The sequence below is a fragment of the Lepeophtheirus salmonis genome, chromosome 5 (genome assembly GCF_016086655.4).
Source record: "Lepeophtheirus salmonis chromosome 5, UVic_Lsal_1.4, whole genome shotgun sequence".
Lineage (NCBI taxonomy): Eukaryota > Metazoa > Arthropoda > Copepoda > Siphonostomatoida > Caligidae > Lepeophtheirus > Lepeophtheirus salmonis.
In genome coordinates, this window is record NC_052135.2 from 34135873 (window position 1) to 34157604 (window position 21732).

Below are 21732 nucleotides of genomic sequence, written 5' to 3' on the forward strand. Positions count from 1 at the left end.
GGATTTCAAATTTTTGAAAATAATCTCATCGATGGACAAAATCTATTTCGATTTATGTTACTCCTTATACTTTCGCGCATGGAATTGGTGCAGTAAATCCCTTGTAACTTTATAATATTTTATACTATGTATGAAAAGTTAAAAAAACATAGTATTTGTAATAATAAGTCATTCCATCACAGGTAAGACTGACCCGACCTCACAAGTCGAATATACCATGCTGATGAAAATCAATTCCTTGAAAAATATATATTATATATAAATTGTATTTCATACACCTGGTTAATATTTTTTTATTGGTATCAACCTGTGGTTGATAATATTCTTATTATCTTTATGCAGAAAAATATACATGCATATAAAAAACTTGGGTTTTTCGGGAAAAATATATTTTTAGAGGTTTAAGCACAAGTAAATTATTTTTAGGTTTTGACTTGTTCACACTTATTCTCTCATTTAAGAAAAAAATCCGTTCAAATGCTTATTTGTTAATTTATTGGAGTTCATTTAAATAAAAAGTTACTCATTTTTTAATTTTGTCCAAATTTAGTTTATACAGTAAAAAAAATTCTAACAATATGTCCATTTTGAAGTACCCCTGATGTCAATTAATCATATGTGTATGGTATGCAATTTGTTTTTTCCTTCAAGAAGATTCCTTTTGTGAAATAAAATGAATTCATAGACATAGTGTGAGTTCATGACGATTGTGTATTTAGTTAGTGAAAGAGATGGTTATTTTTTGTAAGAGCGCGAGGAGAAGGCGGGGGCGAGACATATGGTATAAAACCATTGTTAATATCAACTACCTGTTTTATGATTTTGAAGGGAGGAAAAGAATTACTGCTATAAAGAGAAGAACCTTCAACATTTAAAATAGGACTAGCGCAGGGAAAAGTTATAACTAATTAAGTTAATTCAAATATATAATTATTTTATTATCCATTTTTAAATAAATTCACCAAAGATATTTTAGAGGAAGTTGTTACCCAGCCACGACTTATTGAATAATATTAAAGGGAACACTCATAAAATGTTTTCTTTTTCCAATCGGTAAACTTAGTTTTTTCTATACATACTTCCCTTTTTTAGTTATACTTAAATTAATTTATGATACCCTCAGATTTACTGTTGTGTCGGCCCAGTTTAATCTTGTTCCAGTCCAGTTCAGTCATAAAAACTCATAGGTTTGGTTCTTGATGACTTCATTAAACTTTATTTCTTCTTTTTTAATCATTTGTAGTATTAAGAATTCTAGAAAAAATCCAGTGTTAAAGATCGGCCTCAAGGGCAGATAAGACTGAACTGGACTGAATATATATGGACCAACACAAGACTTCTCCGATATATGTATTTATCAATTAAATTTCATACAACTGCTTACCTTTTTTCATTGATATCAACCTGCATTATTGTAACACACTAAAACATATGTGTACATAGATAATTGATAACTTTAGAATTTTTTCTAGAACAAAATATTCTCAGAAGCTTAGCAAACCTTAATTATAGTTAATGAGTTAGGCTAATAAATAGCTAATAAATGGAAATAATAAATAAACCTTAATTACTGATATAACACAAACTTTATTTTATTCCTTTTTTTTTAAGAACTTGGAGTATAAAAAACATTCATATTCTGTATTTACTTTTTTTTTTGATAACAGAACAACACATAACTTAACATTTAAATAAGTTTTTTTCTACTGTTTATGTTAATCTTTTAATGGAAGTAATAAAAAAGATTTGAATATGTTTATTAAAACAAGTTGATTTAAAAAAAACAAAAAAAAATACAAATATATAATTATATATTACTAAGTTATCACAGATAATATCAAAATTAATAGTAAAAGAGTTGTTCCTTAAGAGTGAAAAGTAGGAATGGGCGGCCTTGGAGCCTATTTATATCTTTTCATCTCAAGGAAAGTTGAGGAATTATTTATTTTTTTCACAAAGAAATGGAACAAAAGTTTAATATGTTTAAAATAAGGGTATAGGTTTGGCATTTATGTATATAATAATATGAGTTTGTTGCACATTGGTTTGTAAGTACAGCATTCAGTAGGGACTAGGAGGAAGGAATACATACCGAGAATATATGCATCATCAATGCTAAGTCATTAATCTTTTCTTGATGTATGACATTAGTAGAATAGCGTTGTGTTGAAACACACAACATATATATAACTTAAAGGAGTTCATTTAAATAGTCTTTTCATCTTTGGCAAACTTGTCAATTTAAAAAATTAATTTTGTCTTTATTAAGAGTTTTCACTGTAAAGTTCTAATAAAGGGCTTGTTGATTTAAGCTATACCAATTGACCCATGGGAGGAATAACTCCACTTGGATTAGAAGACGACGTTGTTGACGTTGTTTCCATTTGAGGACCGAAACTAGTCAATGGAGTTCGCTTGGGTGAACTTGCACAGAGTGGACCTTCACTATTCGAAGAGGTTTCGATGCTCGGGGGTCGTATTTGATTACATATGGAACGATCCTGAAATGTATTTTGGGAGTCAATGTGGTTGTTATTGAGTGTATTAACATGGCTTCTAGCAGGGCGCCTAACACTGGAGTAATTATTTCCAGATCCGCCGCCCGAGCTCCTACCATAGGTATTTTGATCGCCTATGATAAATGGAGAGGATTTTATTGGATTTTATTGAATGTGCAAGAGGTCTTTGAATTATATGCTTACCTAAAGTTTGAATATGTGGATTGCTTCGAATTTCTGAAGCGTATTCAGACTCGGTGTCCTCATAGTCACGCTGCGTCATGTTTCCATGCTGCATTGTTCTATGAAGTTTATTTACGACGCAATATATAGGTGGTTGGTTAGATTGAGAGGGAGGACGACGAAGGGATCCCACTCGTGAAGTATTTGGAGGATCCAAAAAATAAGTGCTTCGACTGTTTTTTATGAGACCATCCTCCTGAAATTGACATTAAAAAGGAAAAGTAATACAAAAAAAATTAGATCTTCGTGATAACAACACATCTCAAGACTTTGATCAATCATGAACTTCTTTTATTGTTTTCACGTTCTTTTTGAACTACAAAAGAACTGGCTTAAATAAGAGAGGCACTTCCCATGACTTTGCGAAAAAGATGGTATAAATAGAAAGACAATTTTTTACATGTCTTTTTATGTTCTGGGCTTTGTTGTCAACATGGGAATGTAAATGTTAGTCTTAATACAAGTATTATTTGTACGTACAAATGTATGTAAAACTACATTATTCGAAAATTAAGATTGTCATTATGAACGATTTAAATAAGTACATAATTAAAAGAACCGCCATTTATATAGTATTCCTCATTCTTAAGTTGAAGGAATTACAAAAAGAAGATATTATAAAACCTGAATATAAATTTAAACTATACAATATAAGCTTGTCTTAAGTAATAAATTGTAAGCTAACCCCACAACAGATCATAAAATTATTACAACTCCTCAAATACTAAAAGATGAGTTTTAAATATAATGAAACAATAACTATTTTAAGAATAATCATTTATGAGGAAAATTGCAAATAAAAATTAGTGCTTATTTTTTGCAATTTCAATTTTGAAGCAAATTTGAAAGTAATAGAAATTTCTCAAAACATGCCCAATATACATAACATTTAACTACAGGAATAAAAAAATATGTGTGCACTTACCAAATATCCCATTTGATGATGGTTGTGATAATGTGTGTGAGGTTGGAAATTGGTGGTTTGAGCCAACATGGGTGGAGGAATCACAGCATTTCCAGAAACGCAACTCTTTTCAGATATAGAGCTGACAGTTTCACCTGCCCCTGAATTGGTTTCATTATAGCTACTGGTATAGAGCTCCATGGTTCCTGACTTTGTGCTTCCAACAGATGAGCTTCCTATGAACGAGAAATATAATTTACTTTGATCAGTTCTGTATCAACAGTATTTCTTTTTTTTTTTTTGTATTAAAATACAAAAATATATATAAAATGGCGGATCAGACTGTTTGTTAGTATTGTAGATTGTGTAAATGATGAAGATGGAGTACTCCTACAGTGTAGCCAGTAGAAAACAAAGAAAATAACAGTAATTACGACTATATACAACAATAATTAAAAAATGTACATAATAAAAAACTTGAGCAATTTACTCAAAAACTTATTTTCTTCTTTTATGGAAATAAAAAAGAACCTTTCGGCTCTTAAAAAAAGCTTTTCTAACTTGATCAAAGAAAGAATATGTTTAAGATTTTCGTTCTTCCTTTTTCTTATTATTTATATTTATATTGAAAATATATTTATGAATTATGAAATAAGAATTTTAATTGTTAAAGCAAAACGCTGCATTTTGAAAAGGAAAAAAACGAAAAAAAAAGTTTTCTCTTTAGATCATAAATTTACGAGCACAGTGCTCAATAAAAGTAGTTATGAGGATGCCAAAAAGTTATTAGAAGGAATTTGTTAGTGGTGCATATGTAAGCAGTTCAGACATGTCTTACCCTCTGACCCAGATGAGGTACAGCCTACTCCACCCCTTTTTTCTCGGACAACGATGTTGTCATCTGACCCTAATCCTCTTGACTTCTTTATACGTCTCCTTCTTCTTGTACATAGACAAGTGATAATAAATATCAACAAGAGTACTATGGAGATAATCACTGAGACAATGATGATTATATTCATAGTTCCTTCTGCTTTTTCACTTAGTGCATCTGTTATCATTTGTTTGGATCCGCCGCCTAAAAAAATTTAAAAATACATAAAAATTACCATGAGAGTTATGAAACATTTTTCGCAGACAAAGAAAATCCCCAGAGTGTGGAGTCTTTCGAAGCCAATGAATAATAGGAGCCGTGAGAATGACAAGAAAGAGTAGAGTAGATAGAAAAGAAATGAGAAGAAGAGTTGGGGTTGAGAACTGACTGGATTGGAATTGAGAGTCAGATCCCAGAACATTCTCATTCACAGGTTGTGCCGGAAGTGCTGACTCTTTATCGTTATTTCCGTTATCAACTTTATGTAGATAATGTAAGCACAAGAAAGAAAGAGAGAAAAAATTGTGAATTTTGTTTGACAAGGGTAAAAATTGGGAGTCTCAGGACGATTTTCAATTTTTAATACATTTTTTAGAATAGAAATGGGTGAAATTAATGTATGTACACGAAAAAAATTTGAATATTTTTTTTTCTATTACATTCAAATCATCAAAGAGAGAAAAAGTTTTTTTTTATTATTTCATTGTGTTCATTTTTTTATATGTTTTAGTCTCCTATCTTTCAAAGAAATTTTTTTTTTTTACATAATGTTGATCGAAAGGACGAAACAAAAAAACATAGGATGTAGATTTAAAAAAAGCTTACTTGATGTGTGAACAATAACGCTGCTATCCGTATAATTCGACTCCCCTTGATTATTGAAAGCCATGATATTGAAAGCATACTCAACACCCGGTTCCAACTTATTCACAACAAAATTGTCTGCATTCACTGGATAAACATCCCGAAATTCAACTCCATTTTCCTGACTTGAAAACTGAAGACGAAAATGCTGATCAGTGCCACCATTAAAACCAGGAACCCACATTAAATGTACGGATTCATGTAAAATTTTGTCGACGCGGAGTTTAGAAGGAATGTCTGGCTTAGTTTTGACATCAAACACGATTTTTTGTCTTGCTGAACCTATAAAATAAGATTTTAGAAATGAATCCATTTTTGTGTTGAACTAGCTAATGGAAAAGGTAGTTGTGAGATGTACCTTCAGTATTTCGTGCAATGCACTCATAGGTTCCATAGTCTTTAATCCCAACATCATGGATGTAAAATTCAGACCTCCAAGTAAGGGGATCCAGCATTGTATGAACAATTCTGTACTTTTCTTTGTCTTCAAAAGCAGAGGAAGAACGTACCCAAGAAATAGTGACATTAGGTACTCCAGAAGCCTCGCATATAAGAACCCCCATTTCACCTGGATTGGCAGCTGCTTTGATATTATTTGGGGTTTGTTTCACCCATGGTTTATCTGCAACATTTAGGTATAAGGAGAGAAAAAATTTATAAAGTGTCTAGACAATTTATGCATTGGATTCAAGGAGGATATTTTAAGAAAATATGCGAAATGTTACTAAGAATATAATTTTTTATCTTTTTGTTGTTCCAAGTCAACTTTTTCTTTTGTGAAAAAAAGTTTATTACAACGTTTTATAAATGTATAAAATAATTCTTTAGGTCTATGCTCGTGGGAATTATTTTAGTTCAGCCTTATTTTATGTTGTATATAAATATGTATGTTGCAATTCGTCAAGGAGGTATATTTTTGCCAGTGTTAAAAAATTAAATGAATGATATACAACAAAATATACATTTACGTAACTATAAGAACTGATCAGTAAATCCACTGGAAATATGGATGGAGCAGAGAAAAAAATGTGATATCTTATGAATGACTCTTCAGAAAAGTTATATCATAAATAAATAATCATGTAAAAATCTAAAATGCTTTCATTTACTTCCACTAGCTATGTATATATATATACCTCAATATGAAACAAAAAGCGATGATTAAAAAAATGAAACTCTTAATCGTGGATCATTAAAATAAAATAAGTAGAATGCACTTACGTCTAACCAATAAATAAGTTCGATTCCTCGCTATTCTCCCTCTCCTTTCTATCCCATTGTCTGCCTCACACCAAAAAGCTCCAGAATCTGAAGCTGTTGCATTAAGAACTGTTAGCATCACAGTCCCTACATGTTCACCTCCAGAGCCACTCTTGTCAACAACAGAGCCCTGAGTTGTCTTTGTTCGTCCTTCCATATCATAATTTTCTCTAAACCAATGAATAGTTTGAATATTAAAGGGATTTGCATCAACGGCACATTCAAAAAGAGCTGGCTCTCCCTCTCCAACAAGGACAGAGTCTGTCAAATATACAATTTTTGGTGCATAGAGTATATCAATTTCAAAAGTGATGCTGGATGTTCCTCGCTCATTCGTGGCAGATACGGCGTAGATGCCAGCGTGTGATCTAGATGCTTTGTTGATTTTAAGAACTCCATCTTGGATGGTGAGACCCTGGCGGTTTTGCTCTTCATCGTTAAGGTTCAATGACCATTTATAGGTGGAAACAGGTGGATTGGCAAGGGCAGTCATGTTAATTATGGCTTCTTTTCCTTCTATTGCTTCGAATGGGGCTGTTGTGTCCTCAACTGTAAAAATGGGTTTATCTGTAAAGAATTTCAATATTAATAATGAAATAAAGTTTGCTGTGAATTTAACAGCGCAAAAGTATATTATTTGCTATTTGAGAGAAAAATGAATAAAAATGTTTAAATGGGTTTATAAATCAAGTACAAAGGTATGTAGTTAGAGGAGAGTATATATTCGTAAGTATAGGCATAAGCCGTCTTTAACAGGAACCATCATTCATTTCTTTATGGGATATTTAATATGCACACACGAAAAAGGAAGATATATTGACGTTTAAAAAAAGAGACGTATAGATTTAAAAGGAAAAAAATACTCACGAGCCACGGAGAGAGTGATTGTATCATCAACGTAGTCAAGATGATTTTGAGCACGACAACGAATCAGAGCACCATTATGAATCCTTCCAGACACAAGCAATTGAAGTTCACTCCTTGACCGCTTCCCACCAAACTCTCCAGGATAATCATTACTTCGGACTCCATCTATAATTTCTTCATCCCCAATCCACCAGGTAATTTGGGAAGGGGGCTGACTGGTACCTGATTCGCAGGTGAGAAGAGACTTCTCCCCCGAAACAGGAAACTCGGGATGACTCTCAATTTTGACGAAATTGGGTGAGAAGTCAACAGATAGGTTTTGAGAGGCATATACAGGGAAACGTAGTGCAGAGTTGATGGCCTCACATCGTAGATCTCCAAGATTGTCTTTGCGTGCAGGAATGAATTCTAGTTCAGCAGAAGCGAATTGATCCGTAATGACTGTGCGTGAGTGGAGGAGTTCCTTGCCACGATACCAACGGAGAGTAGGGGGTGGATTACCAGCCATGGATGTGCACTTTAATCTCTTGAGCTTACCAGCGATTAAAACGTCATCAAAGCTTAATCCCTGAATGGTAGGTGTCCCTGGGGGATCTACATACATAGAAATGAAGAATAGAAGATGTACTTTTATCAACAGAAATCCTTAGATCTTTATTTGAAAAATCACATTGTATGTATATATATTTTTTCTCTCCTTTTTTTTTAAATTTAAGAGAAAAAAAAGGTTTATATATAATTTTTTTCCATTATGTTACATGGGACCAACTGTGATCTTTTTATGAAACCCCCCAAACTATGATTTCAATGTCAAAAGAAGGGGAAAACATACATAATATACATATATGTATTAGTACAAAACCTACCTTTAACAAAATAATGATAATAAAAAACCTTTGTAACTACTATACAAGGTAAGGAACAAAAATGATGAGGGAGGAATCAATAAAGTCACTGTTGGACTCTGATCCACATACTTGGTGAGATTAATTTATAATTCAAAAGACCTAGGTTACAAAGAAATTCTAAGGGATTTTTTTTTTAAATCAATAAATAAGGAAACGAAGGGGTACATTTTTAAATAATGTAAATGTAATGTAATGAAATTTGATATCCTATATGAGAGTAATGGATAAAAAAAATAGGGAACGGAAAAAGTTATTGGATCAAAGTGATTTTTGATTTAAAATAGAATGCTATGGGGAGAGTATTCTACATAGTGTTGAGCCATTCCTTACTGTTTCGTTCCAGTCCAGTCTTTGGGATCGGTCCTTTGGACTATCAGTACCAGAACCGACTAAAAATGAAGAAATAAAGTTGAAAGGTTTCATCAAGTACGGAAGTTTTAGGACTGATATACTGGACCGTACTGAGACTGTGATGAACAGGACTGCAGACTTTAGTTCTAAATAAGGACTGATACAACACTAATTCAACATATCATATACTCCTAATTACTTAGAAAGGGAGTGGAATATATGCTCTAAGTACATAGAACGAAAAGACACATCATAAATATTATGTGTGCACATGGATATTGCTTTTTGTTTGATGTCCTCTAAAGAAGAAAATATATTTTTTAATGGTTATCTATAAGAAAGGTGGAGGGAAGGAGAGACATGGTAAAAACAAGATGGCAGGCTCGATAAGAGAATGATGAAACCTCATTAAAAGAAACACGTACCCATACTGACTATAGCTATCATTAGCAGTTAGGAACTTTATGACACAGGGATATAATTATCATTATTTATAATCACTATAATATACCTATTTATTATTTAAATTTGAATACGTACATATGACACTCAGGATTTGAGATTTCGTTTTTACGTCATTTAGTTCAGAGTTGAGTACGTGACAAGAGACTATCTTATTTTTCTTATTTTCTTCGACCTTCACAGAGATATTCGAGACGGTGATCCATCCACCCATTGGGCTAGGTAGCTTCTGAGTAAAGTAAGAAGAAGCATCTAGGGTAGAGTTGTCAATGATCCATTGAATTATGGCTGGAGGATTTGAGTTGGATGTGGAGCAAGAGTAGTCTACTGAGTCATCACGGCGGGCCTCATTTGGACCATAAAGATATATTTTAGAAGGTGCGACTATAAAAAACAACAACATTATATTACAGTTCATTTAATAATAATAATATAAAAAGTTGCTATTTTGCAATTGCAAATCTTTTTGTAATTAGATTAAGTAATGTACATGGTCTCTATACATTAATTTCGTAAAATTATTTATGATATTTGTTAAATATAGAAAATTTAACTAGTTTTTATATACCTCTTAGTATGAAAGCATTACATGTTATGTACCTACAACTATTACATATAAACAAGCACACATTTTCAAAATAACATTTCAAGAAAAATGTACATACAATATGTTAGTCCTTGAAATTAAAATATGACTAATGAAATATACATGAACATTATTTTTCTATTATTATTTATATTTTTTCATTCTTCCTAATATAAACATTCATTTTTGTTTAATTTTGCTCTTCCCCCTTGTCCAGTTAAAAAAAACTTTCTTCAAAATTGAGATTTACTAATACATCTATATTTAAAATAAGTTGGATATGTAACACAAAAAAATTACTCACATTGAACAGAGAGAACAATTTCTGCATCCATTGGCTCAGCAGAGAACTCATTTGATGCCTCACAACGAAAACGTGCGTTGTCGTCATCCGTCTCAGCAATGAATGTAAATGTATTACGAGATTCACGACCGGAGGAAGTGTATGATTTGTCAGCTAATTCGCCATTACGATACCAAATGACATCAGCTAATGGATTTCCTCCACGGGATGTGCAAATGAGAGTCACGGATTGTGCCACACGAATCGTCTCTCCTTCAATGTAGCCAGTGATTTCTGGACGTCCAGGAGGATCTGTTAATATACGTAAAATTGAGATTATTTAAATTGAAAAATATATCAGTTAGTCATGACTTACGTTGAACTGAGAGAAGAACAGAGGCACGCATCGGTGCGTTTTTAAGTGCAGGATGTACGGCTTCACATGCCCATGTAACGTGATTATCTTTTTGAGTTGGTCGAATACGTATGCTTGAAATGGATGTAACTCTATGTTCAGCATCCTCACCAATGGTGTCTTCATCAATCCGTGATTCTGAAAAAGAAATATATATTAAATTACCCGATAATGAGTATACCATAAAATCAAAATCTCTCACTTAATGGAAAATTTCGAGGAAGGAAAAAATATACTTTTTTATAACTATTTATTGTCTAAATAAACTTTCTTACGATTTTGTGGATCATTTATGTCGTTTATTAAATACAAGGGTATAAAAATTTGTAGATAAGTGACGTATAAAAAACAACTATTTCCTTTACACTTTATTACATAAAGATATGTAATAAAAACCCTTGTGCATAACGAACTTTTTTTTAAATAAAAATCAATTAGCAAAAATAAAGAAAATATAATTACCAGTCCAATCATCTATCTATGTACAAAGGAAGGTAAATTAAAAATTTTCCACGCTAATTAATTTTATGTCCATGGAACAAAAAATATTTTTTGGGTTACACTAACTAATAAGTCGTAAATATGTACATGAATGTATTTAGGGTATGAATTCACTCATTTTTTTTAATCAGAGAGAATCATTGATCCTGGTTTCTTTTAACCTTTATTTATGACTTTTTTTTTTCGAAATATCAGGAGTTGTGTGAAGAGAAATGCGTTGTCATATTTTTACCTTGTCATCATTCAAATAAGAATAAAAATAGTAATATATTCACACATATAAATATGTGTATAGTACATATGTTAATATATGTTATATGTATACATAAAAGAGGGCGTCCTGAATATTACATTAGGTGAGTTTTTGTTTTGTTTTTTTATCATTGGAAAAAAATAACTTATTTTTATTTTTTGAGTAGTAGGGACTAATTATGCAATAAACGACAAGAGAAATTTCTACATTTTTCAATTCTCCTACCTGTGAAAAACTTGCTATTCTCCCTATACCAGATGATGGTTGCCTTCGGCTTAGCCTCAAATACCACACATTTAAGCTCAACCTCCTCATTTTCACGAATAATGATACGTGAGCCAGAATCTAGTCCTGTGATTTCAATTCGTTTCGGTGGTACTAAAAAAAAATAAACACATATTACAGTCTTAACTCTCAAACTTCCAGAAAATATATTTGTACTTACATAAAACATCCAACTTAGCTCTTGCTCGAATAGGACTGTTCCCATCCGCAGGTCCAACCTGACACTCAAACGTTGCATCATCATTCAAAGTGGCATTCACTATCTCTAAATTGAATTGACCATTGATTTCTTTCCCTGAAACAGAGTATCGGGAAAATCCTGGTAGTTTACGATCAAAACCTAATGGGCAAAAAAAAAATATGTTAAAAGAGAATTAACACAAAATAAATACACTAAATGAACATAGAGATATAATCGATCAACCGTATCAAGAAGAAAATACAAAAACAATACTTCATTGGTCTCATACTGTTTTAAAGTGCAAAAAAATGTCAATTTTGTTATTTTCATTTGTTTCAACTCAAAATATTATTAAAAATAAATTATAAAAAAAACATAATCTGAAGTGAAAAGTTGACAACTTATTTTATGTTTTCACATATATAATTTTTTTTTTTCCAAAAAAATAATAATAAAAAAATGTCTCAGATAGAGATTAACTCCCAAGGAGTTAGCTATTTAGTTCCTGGGGCTCATAAATATGTACATACATATTATGTATTTATATATAAAATCATGTTTCAAAGTGTGTAACATAGTAAAGAGTTCTATATTCAGATATTTTCACCTCATTTTTAATAAGAGGTAAAGAATAATTCAGAGGATTAAGAGAAGAGTAAAGTTTTATTTTGCGGTTTCTTTGTACACTGTTATAAATCTGTTTGTTTATTGTTTGTTTCTTTACTTTTAATTCCTTAGACTTCCATTAGAGAGTCCAAAAAACAAATAACCATATTTATTCCACTTAAATTATACTTCATATATTTTTTTGTTCATAATAAAATACTCATAGTCCACAGAGGAAATAGTTAGAATTCAATTTACTTATATGGTAATCATAAAACGAACACCCATTTTTTTTTTTTACAGGGTCAGAAGCAAATTTTCCTAGAATGCAAAAAAAAAAAAAAAAAATCGGTACAAAAACTCAAAATTTTATAAAATTGAATTTAAATTTTTATGACAAATCACAAAATCTGAATTTTATTTCATATGAATTACATTAGAAGCAATGACGTCCTGAATAGAATGCCTGATGCTGGTACAGGATTTAATAATTTTGTCCTCAGGATAGTTGGTCAGGCCTTGGAGATGATGGACTGCAGGTCATCCACATTTCGATTTGGTTGCATTTGGGATGCCCTCGATAGCACTTCACCAAAACTAATCAAGGGACTTCATTTTGGGGGCTTGGGCCAAAAATTAGCTAATTTTTTGGGGCAGAGCTTCACTTCTGGGAGCTCTGGGCGTCCCTTTGAAAACGTTTTTGGCATTTTAGATATTTTGGTCGGTCTTCATATTGACCTTGTCAATAGCAGTTTTGTCTTTTTGAGTAAAATAGCGTCAAACAATTCGGAAATAATCATTTGGGGGGCTAATTCAAAACAAAAACTGCATCATCTAAAAGTTATTTATAACACAATCAAAAGATTACAAAATCTCGCATCATCTTACTCCACAATGCATTAAAATGTGGAAAAATCGACTGGAAAATTGTCCTCCCGCACCCTGTATATATTATTAAAGGTTGGTAAAACTAACCTCACAAATAGAAAGAAAAACCTTTCTTTCAGATTGAAACAACTGAATCACCTCTATATAACATACATTTCTCTATTAATGTAATGTAAAAACGTACATAGTCAGAGCTACAAAAATTCTTCAGCATATACTTATGTATGAATACATACAATATATATTTTGCAAGCCCCTAAAGAACATGTTACAAAATTTATGGCACTTGAACCAAAAACAAAACAAAAATGTAAGAGGCCTGATTACTATTCAATGTATTTCCCCTACATAACTTATACTTTTATTACATCTAAACATGGAATCCTGACCTTATCATATATATATGTAAAGAGGGTGATTCAAGCATCATTAGGCTTTAGACGGGAATACACCCCTATAAATAAGTCAAATATAATTACATACACGAAGGGTAACAACTATTGTTTCTAATACGAGAGTTGTTTATGAAGATAACAGGTACAAAAGTATCATTTCTACATCCAAACTAAAAATAAATTTAAATATACTTTTTTGCAAAAAATAAAAAAATGAAGCTATTATTAATCGTTTATTGACATTTTTGAGAGGGGAAAATGTAGTAACTTCCCTACCCATGGACAAAGAAAAGTCTAGATCACAGGCCCTTTTGACATTCAAAGTGTTTTTGTGGTTTATGGCTTTGGGAAAATGTATACTTGTACAACTGTTAGTATTATTTAAGCAAAGGTGAATGTCTCAATGCTACTTTGAGTTTCTTAAAAATACATTAGACTTTAGTTTTTTTCAATAACTATATAGTTTTTTATAATATTTCATTAAAATAAGAAATATATTGTTTTTACAAACGAACTCTCTATATTTTTATGATTTTTGCAATTATTACATGGTCATTACTTCAATTCATGTTTACTATTCTTGATCTAATTCGAAGGAAGTGCATGTTACTCCCTTTCCTGAAGTTATTCGTTTAAAATTTAATAATATCCTCCCATTTACAAAATAATTACACAAGTACGAACGTATATATTTTGTAAATTATAGGCTTACTATAATTTTTTTCCTAATTGTTTATTTTTGTATGCACTCTGAATATACTTACTATCTCAGAATTTCAAGCCATTCTTTATTTTTCTCATAAGAAATTTAATCATTACACATTAAACGATAATTACAAATTGAAGTAATGGTCATTATTGTATCTCTTTCTCTAAGTTGTTTACATTGAAGCAGAGCTTCTTTTTTTTAAAGTTAGATGATAAATTATTATTTTTAACAGATGGTAAAGCATGTAGCAATTATGAAATGAGGATACTACTATTTCCTCAAAAAAAAAAGTGCTAGGTTTTGCACTTAAATTTATTTTATATACCTATGCGGCCCATGAACAAAAAAGCAAGCTATAATGATTTTTATCAAAATTGAGTACAGATTACATCTGTATTTGTCAACGATTTATTGTGAATTTTTATCAACAAATTAGTAAGTTAAATATTTTGGGGGTGCCATATCTTACAAAATAAGTATTCAAAATTCAATGTGACTGTGAAAGAATTAAAAGGCCATATGGGGACCAAATTTAGTGTCGTAAACTAAATGAGGTTCTAAACCAATATGAACATTAATAATTATTGCTAATAATTTTTTTTAAAAAATGATACAAAGCTAATAACTCATCAAAAAAATATATATATAAATTATACATTTTTATTTTCTGGATTTTATACCAGAATATTTTTGTGTTGACTCACCACACGTATATTAATTTAATAGATGATAGTAATTTTTTTTTTAAAGAACATGAAGCAATAAAAGGCAAATATTAAATAATTGTCAATTTGGGATTCTTTGGCTAGCTCGTCAACCTATTGCATGTATGATGAAGACATTATAATTAAAAAACCAACAACATATTGGCAATGGAATCAAAGTCTATGTATTTCCTTGAGGTTAATTACTTTTGTATATATGTAGGTATATAAATCCCCCATTGTAGATATTTGTATGTATGTAACTTCCATCGACAAAAGCATGATCAAGGCATAAGGTAAAATACGATGACAATACCTATAAAATTTAATGCCAGTATATTGCAGGTATATGCGAGTAGTAGCAAAAATTATTCAGCTCACGTATGACAACGCCCTACTGAAGGATAAATCCTTTATATATGGGTACATATATTTTTATAGACAGTTATAGCTAAAAAAAATTGTACTAGATATATATATATTTGAAACTATTCCTTACCTATGACAATTTATACATATGTATATAAGTAATTTTAATTTTTGGAAATAAAACTTCACCTATTTAAAATGTTATTTATACTCTACATATATTTATGTATATAAAAAAATATCCCAAATTTTAATGATCTGACAAATAAAATAGAATTGTCCATACCCATAAATTAAATCAAAATCAAAAAAAGTAATTTCCTCATGTTTTAGACCAATTATCATTGAAGGTCATTTTTATCTTTTTAAACAACTATTAACATTGCAGAAATGAATAATTTTTTGGTTATTTATTCTTTTCTGTCTAGATAAAGATTTAATTACTTCAAACAAACATATTAGGGTAATTAAGTAGGTCAACAATAAACCGCTTTTTTCTGAGCGACGACTCCAAATGTCTAAATTGTAGCACTGACTACAAAGGATTAAAAGAGACCCATGCATTGAGCTTTTTATGTATAGTGGATATATAAGAAAGGGTAATATTCATCACATATGATTTGTTTAAAAACAATTGTACAAAACCTCCACTGTTGTGCTTTTCCAAATAAAAGTGACATTATATAATTAATGAGCCTTTAAAACAAAACATTTTCACCTCCTCAAAGTACTCGGTATTTATTACTTTCATATGATAGCGCTAACGTTTCGTTAGATCTTTATATGCTATGAAATTTCTATCATCATAAATATGAATCTAATTGATTATATAAAAGCAGTTTTTCAAATATAAATAAATTATATAATGTTTTTAAATCTTTGATTAGTTTTATACATAAAAAAAACTAGCAAAAGAAAAAAATATAAAATAATATTTTTTTAAAGAAAAGATTTATTTACCTACCTTTCAATTATTTATTTTTATCAATATGATGATCAAAAAATCAATTTCATTATTTTTTATAGAAATAATAAAATATATTTTGCATTTTTGAAGATAACTACTTATCTAAATATTTTAACAAATATATATTTTATTTAAAAAAAAAAGACTTTACGTCTGACAAAGAGGAAATGAGTTCGTCTATTTAATGTGTTTTGATTAATTAAACTTACAATATACATAATTTATTGTTTTCTATTATATATATTTTTAATAATAATAGAGGCGACACCATGAAGTACAAATTCTCTTACTATCTTTGGAGGAAATGATTTTTTTTTTTGCTGCATACAATTCTTTATCAGAGAGATATCTTTTTTTTTTTTTGGTTCTTTTTGTGCAAAAAAAATGTGACAAAATCAAGGGAATTTTTTTTTTCGATTTCTTTGCATAGTCTATATTAATGATATCTTATATTATTACACATATACATACAGTAGATCTGACTTTATTTTACCATACAGAATAACACAATAGAGATATTCGTACACTGTACGAATATCTTACTAAATACATTTTTTTTTATATTCCTTAGGAACAAAGTAAAGTTTTGTCGTCAAATTACTTTGAAAGAGAAATTCTTAAGTAAGATGGTGTCGCCTTACAAACCAAACATTTATGCTAGGGCGGAGAGAATTTGTTTCTTATTTTTTAGATGTGAAATGGGGGGATGTTCTCTCATATATACGTATAGTAGTAATGGAAAGAAAGAAAGAAACACATAATCTTTTTGGAGTTATCCGGGTTAATCCAACTCTTTTTTCCTTGTCAGGGGGGTTTCATATTTAATATAATATGTACATATATATATTTTATATGTATTAAAAAAAACACACGTTTGTATTCCTTTTCCCAGTTTATTTAAAAAAAAAAAATAAAACCCTAGATTTGAAAGTGCATTAAAATATACCTAGGAAAGTACATACACCAAAAACTACATAATATATGGCCCGTCAACAAAAAGCAAAAAATACTGATTTTGTATCATAATTAACTATGGATTGTACATAAGTATTTTTAGAAAAATTCTAAAAATCAATCATTTGGAAGTGGCTAAAAATTCTGCTTAAAGTAAGAAAAGTTCATCACAACAAATTAAATAATTAGAAATTGATGGATTTGTTAGAAAGATATATCAAGACTCAATAAAGTCTTATAAATCAAAAAAGTCTTCAAATTATATTAACCATTATTCTTGGGTATTTCAAATCATCTATTAAATTAAAATATAAAGTCTATAATAGAATATTTGGCTAGATATCTGTATAATGTAAAAATATCAATTGAACATTGTCTCATTTTCGTGATTTCTGTTCAAGATTGTTTTTGTGTTGATGGACCATATATCTAATAACAATATCACTAATTTTATTATTTTTATCGAGAAAAAAAACCTTCTTTTCTAACCCAAAATGAGTTCATGAAGGATGATGATTTGATATCAAGTAGGGTATATAGTAAATATATCATGACTTAAAAAAATACTTTTTTTAAATGTATGTACTATAATATATGTATTTGTGTAGTAATTAAGGCTACTGATGTGTATTTTTTTTTTGTTTCATGGAGGGCCATGATTTATGGTATGTTTTATAACATCATCTCCCTCCGCCCATAAACTAACTAAAGGAAGAGTCATGACAAATAATTTATTTGTCATGAAAGACCTCTAGGACATCGTCCTTTGGCAGATTCTGAGGTAGATAAGATCCATTTCCTCATTGTAATGTAAATATGTATATGTGTAGTACATGGGAGCCAACAACGTATTCATATTTGATGTGTGTAGATGTAAAGGCCCTAGGGGCAATGGTCAGAACTTTAATGTGCACAAAGGCGTTACCTTTAAGCATTCATTGAAAAAGCAAGGGCAATAAAGTTATAATTTATCTTACATCAAACATACCTAAGTTAGCTCGTGCTTCCTCTTACTATTTTATTTATATGGAAACAAACAACACAGAATTCACTAACTCTAGTAATCACATTCATTTATCATTATTCATATAAAATAAATATTTATATTGTAGTGTTGGGTTCGAGTACAGCTTGAACTTGAAACTATCTCAACTGTGCTAAAGTCGACCATTTTCTGAAAATTAGTGAACTTTTCTATAAAAAAGATGAGAAAAATTAACTTTCTCTTCAACTCAAAATATTTGAGAAATGATTTGTCAAATTTTGAGTATCACTCAAAAGGATATATTGGTTTTGGTATAGTCTCCTATCACGAACTCAAAAATGCATATTGTATAAACAAATAAATGTTTACCAAGAGTTAGGCCATCACGTGTCCATTGAACACTTCCATGTCGGTTACCTATTTCGCAAGGTATGGTTGTGGATTGACCCGCTATTATTTTTTGATCACGAGGTTTTTTACGAAAGAATTGCTGTGATGATCCATCAACGACATGAAACAATAAACCTGAAAGTAAAAATGTATATTAAATAAAGGTAAAACTCATAATGCAAGAATAAGCACAAAAAAAGTCCATGGATATATAAATAATTAACATCTTTTTTATTTTGTCTTGAGAGCTCATATCATAATAATCTATTGCTATAGGTACTGTGACTCCACTTTTCAACAGAAACCGTTAATTATAGTAATGTATTTTTTTCTTCTTTTTAAGAAGAAGAAAACAAAAAATGCTGTACACGAAAAGATTTTAAACTTAGGTCATGCGAAAAAAAAAATATCCGACATTTCTACTATTATTATTTACTTAATGATGATAAAAAAATTAAAATTCCGCTAACCTTTAATATTCAAAGTTTTTTATTAGAATACTTTTCTTACAAAATTATTTAAGGAATGCACAAAGATACATCTTTTTTAGCAGGTAAATAGAGGGGTCATTAGAAAATAAAGAGACTCGTACCATGAGTTAAAACATAATTATGAGTTCAATCCTTGAGAGCATTTTTTTTTCTTGAGGAGCAGGTAACGTGATTTTTGTTAGAGGTAAGGGGAAAAAATGTTTTTAGCTTCGAGTTATTTACTCCTTTTATTTTGATAGTAATATAATAACAATATCAGAGTTGATTATAGAGGGAGTAGTACCACATGGATTGAGAGGACCACACAGAAAATATTTTAAAAAATGAGGGCTCTTATTACAACTCATCAATTTTGTATCTTCATAAAAAAACATTTATTTTTTTCTCCTTTCTTTGCAGTAGGTGGTATATGGGGGTAAATTCCAGAGCTAGAGTATGAAAACCCATTTTTTTTCTTTTTGTTTACTATTTGACATAAAAATATAATTATTATGTACATTATCCTTTTTATGATTTGGTAAGGAATGATCCTCATATTATTATATAGAGAATAAAAAAATAGGAAAGAAATAACCAATAATATGAAAACCATTGAAGGAGAAAATAGAAAAAAAATCGAAAGGCAATATAAATATACCTTGGTCAACAATAGAAATTATATTTATTGCTCTACGTATGTATAAATATTATGCATAACAATAATACTGAAAAGACGCAGTCAAATATAATCAAAATTGAGTGGTTCTAACTTACTCAATCCAGTCATAAAGCAAGTACTTTGCTTGAGTGCTAATTACATCTTAATAAAATACATATTTTAGAAATAAAAAAATGGATTTATCGGTAGTGCAGAGCCGGGATCCAAAACTTGCAGTAGCATGACTAAATTACCATACTTTTTTATTAAATCACGAAAAAACAACTCCAACTCGTTTGTGATATGTTTATTTTATTATATTTAGCTCTATTTTATTCGATATATCCACCTTCACAATCAATAACAGGCTTGAAACACCCTCCATCCGATTGTCAGCTCAGTTCAGAGCGTATCCAAATATGGATGAGACAGACATTTTTCTCCAAACATCCCAAACTGCACTTTCTAGGGGTTAGAGGTCAGAGCTGCAGCAGGACAATATAAAAGTAGAGCAGAAGTCAGCCTTATTGTTACTACAGAAGTTTTTATTCTTCTTGGCTGAATGTTATATGTAGATAGTCTGACTAAAGATGTAAACGTTGTCTGCAGCCTTCTCGGCGCTGACACCGTTACGTAGGCGATCGAAAGCGCGTTTACTTTTTTGTTGTTGCTCTGAGATTTTTGCACTTACAGAAATGGGATAAAACAAAACTTTTTTATTTATGTTTCGACTATCGTTTTGTTGTGTAATAAAACCTTGCAATTAAATATAACGGTCATAAAAACGTAATTAAATGCTACTGAAAGTATCTGGTTTCATCTCTGTAGTTATGATATATTATACAATAAGCATGATTGAACCAATTTAACCTTTTTCTACAAAAATATCCTAGACCTGTGAATTCATAATCGAAAATAGTAGTTCGAAAAAATAATATTATAGATTAATTCTATGTTATTAAATTATGAACAAAAAAAGACTTATTTATATTGAATAATTATTAATTAATAATATATTTTCATATTCATCGTGGGTAAGGACAAATGATAAGAACACATAAAAACATTCTTTGAAACGTTGATAATTAATTCCAAAATTGGTTAATAGTACCATATAAAAAATTGGAAATATAAAGTGAAACAAAACATAAAACACAGTATATTACATTGATATTTAAGTCATTAGGATGAATATATACCTCAGGGAAGTAACAAAGGACTAAAAATCATTGTAGAGACAATCATAAATTGAAACCCAAATTTGTTGGTTCTAAAAAATACTACACCAAAAATGGTAATTAAAAGGAAGGTTAGGCCTTATATAGTACATACTATATAGGCATACATTGAAGGAACATGAAGTATGTTTCAGGTATGTGAATGATGGATAAGAAACCCTTGTAATGACATAATATAATGTAATATGTGCATCAAATCCAGTAGTGCCTTTTTATCAAATTTTATGTAACCACGTCGAAACAAATAAAATAATAATTAAGAATACATTTAATTATGTAGAAAGATAAATGATTGAAGAATAATTTACAAGAATGATAACAGAAAAAAATTACTTAGAGAGGATGTATTTCAACGGTTTCATTAATAGCAATAAGAACACATAAATTTGTATGTATGTACATTGTGCTATTATTCGTTTCTACCAACATTAACAAAACGGTTTGATTCTTATCTAAGGTATATAAGTACATACATATATATGTGCTGTTGCAGTAGTTTGCTTCAAAATAAATGAGGGTTAAAATGTTATAATATTAAGTATATATGTTATGTACATCTAAATCAACAGGTAACGAAATGTAGTTTTGTTATACCTACATATGTATATTATCTACAACTCTGTCGACTATTATCATTTCATCTATATATATATATGATAGGTAG

At 30.0% G+C, this 21732-nt stretch overlaps 1 protein-coding gene across 3 annotated transcripts in view; it reads right to left on the reverse strand.

Moving 5' to 3' along the window:
• Positions 1–1567: 1567 nt before the first annotated feature.
• The window catches only part of LOC121117756 (nephrin), a 41360-nt gene continuing 21195 nt past the window's right edge, over positions 1568–21732 (reverse strand). Inside the window, exons 2-15 of one of the 3 annotated variants that reach the window (XR_011780200.1) lie at positions 18682–18837; positions 11715–11894; positions 11495–11647; positions 10477–10653; positions 10122–10412; positions 9310–9615; positions 7511–8104; positions 6605–7210; positions 5742–6005; positions 5345–5665; positions 4484–4997; positions 3667–3881; positions 2703–2937; positions 1568–2632 (exon numbers count right to left, since the gene is read on the reverse strand). Coding sequence is in view for 2 of the 3 variants with exons in the window: in XM_040712245.2 (XP_040568179.1) it covers positions 2313–2632; positions 2703–2937; positions 3667–3881; positions 4755–4997; positions 5345–5665; positions 5742–6005; positions 6605–7210; positions 7511–8104; positions 9310–9615; positions 10122–10412; positions 10477–10653; positions 11495–11647; positions 11715–11894; positions 18682–18837 (4061 nt within the window). In the remaining variant the exon portion in view is untranslated. The remainder of the gene's footprint in view (positions 2633–2702; positions 2938–3666; positions 3882–4483; positions 4998–5344; positions 5666–5741; positions 6006–6604; positions 7211–7510; positions 8105–9309; positions 9616–10121; positions 10413–10476; positions 10654–11494; positions 11648–11714; positions 11895–18681; positions 18838–21732) is intronic. The other 2 variants (XM_040712246.2, XM_040712245.2) reach the window with 2 other exon arrangements.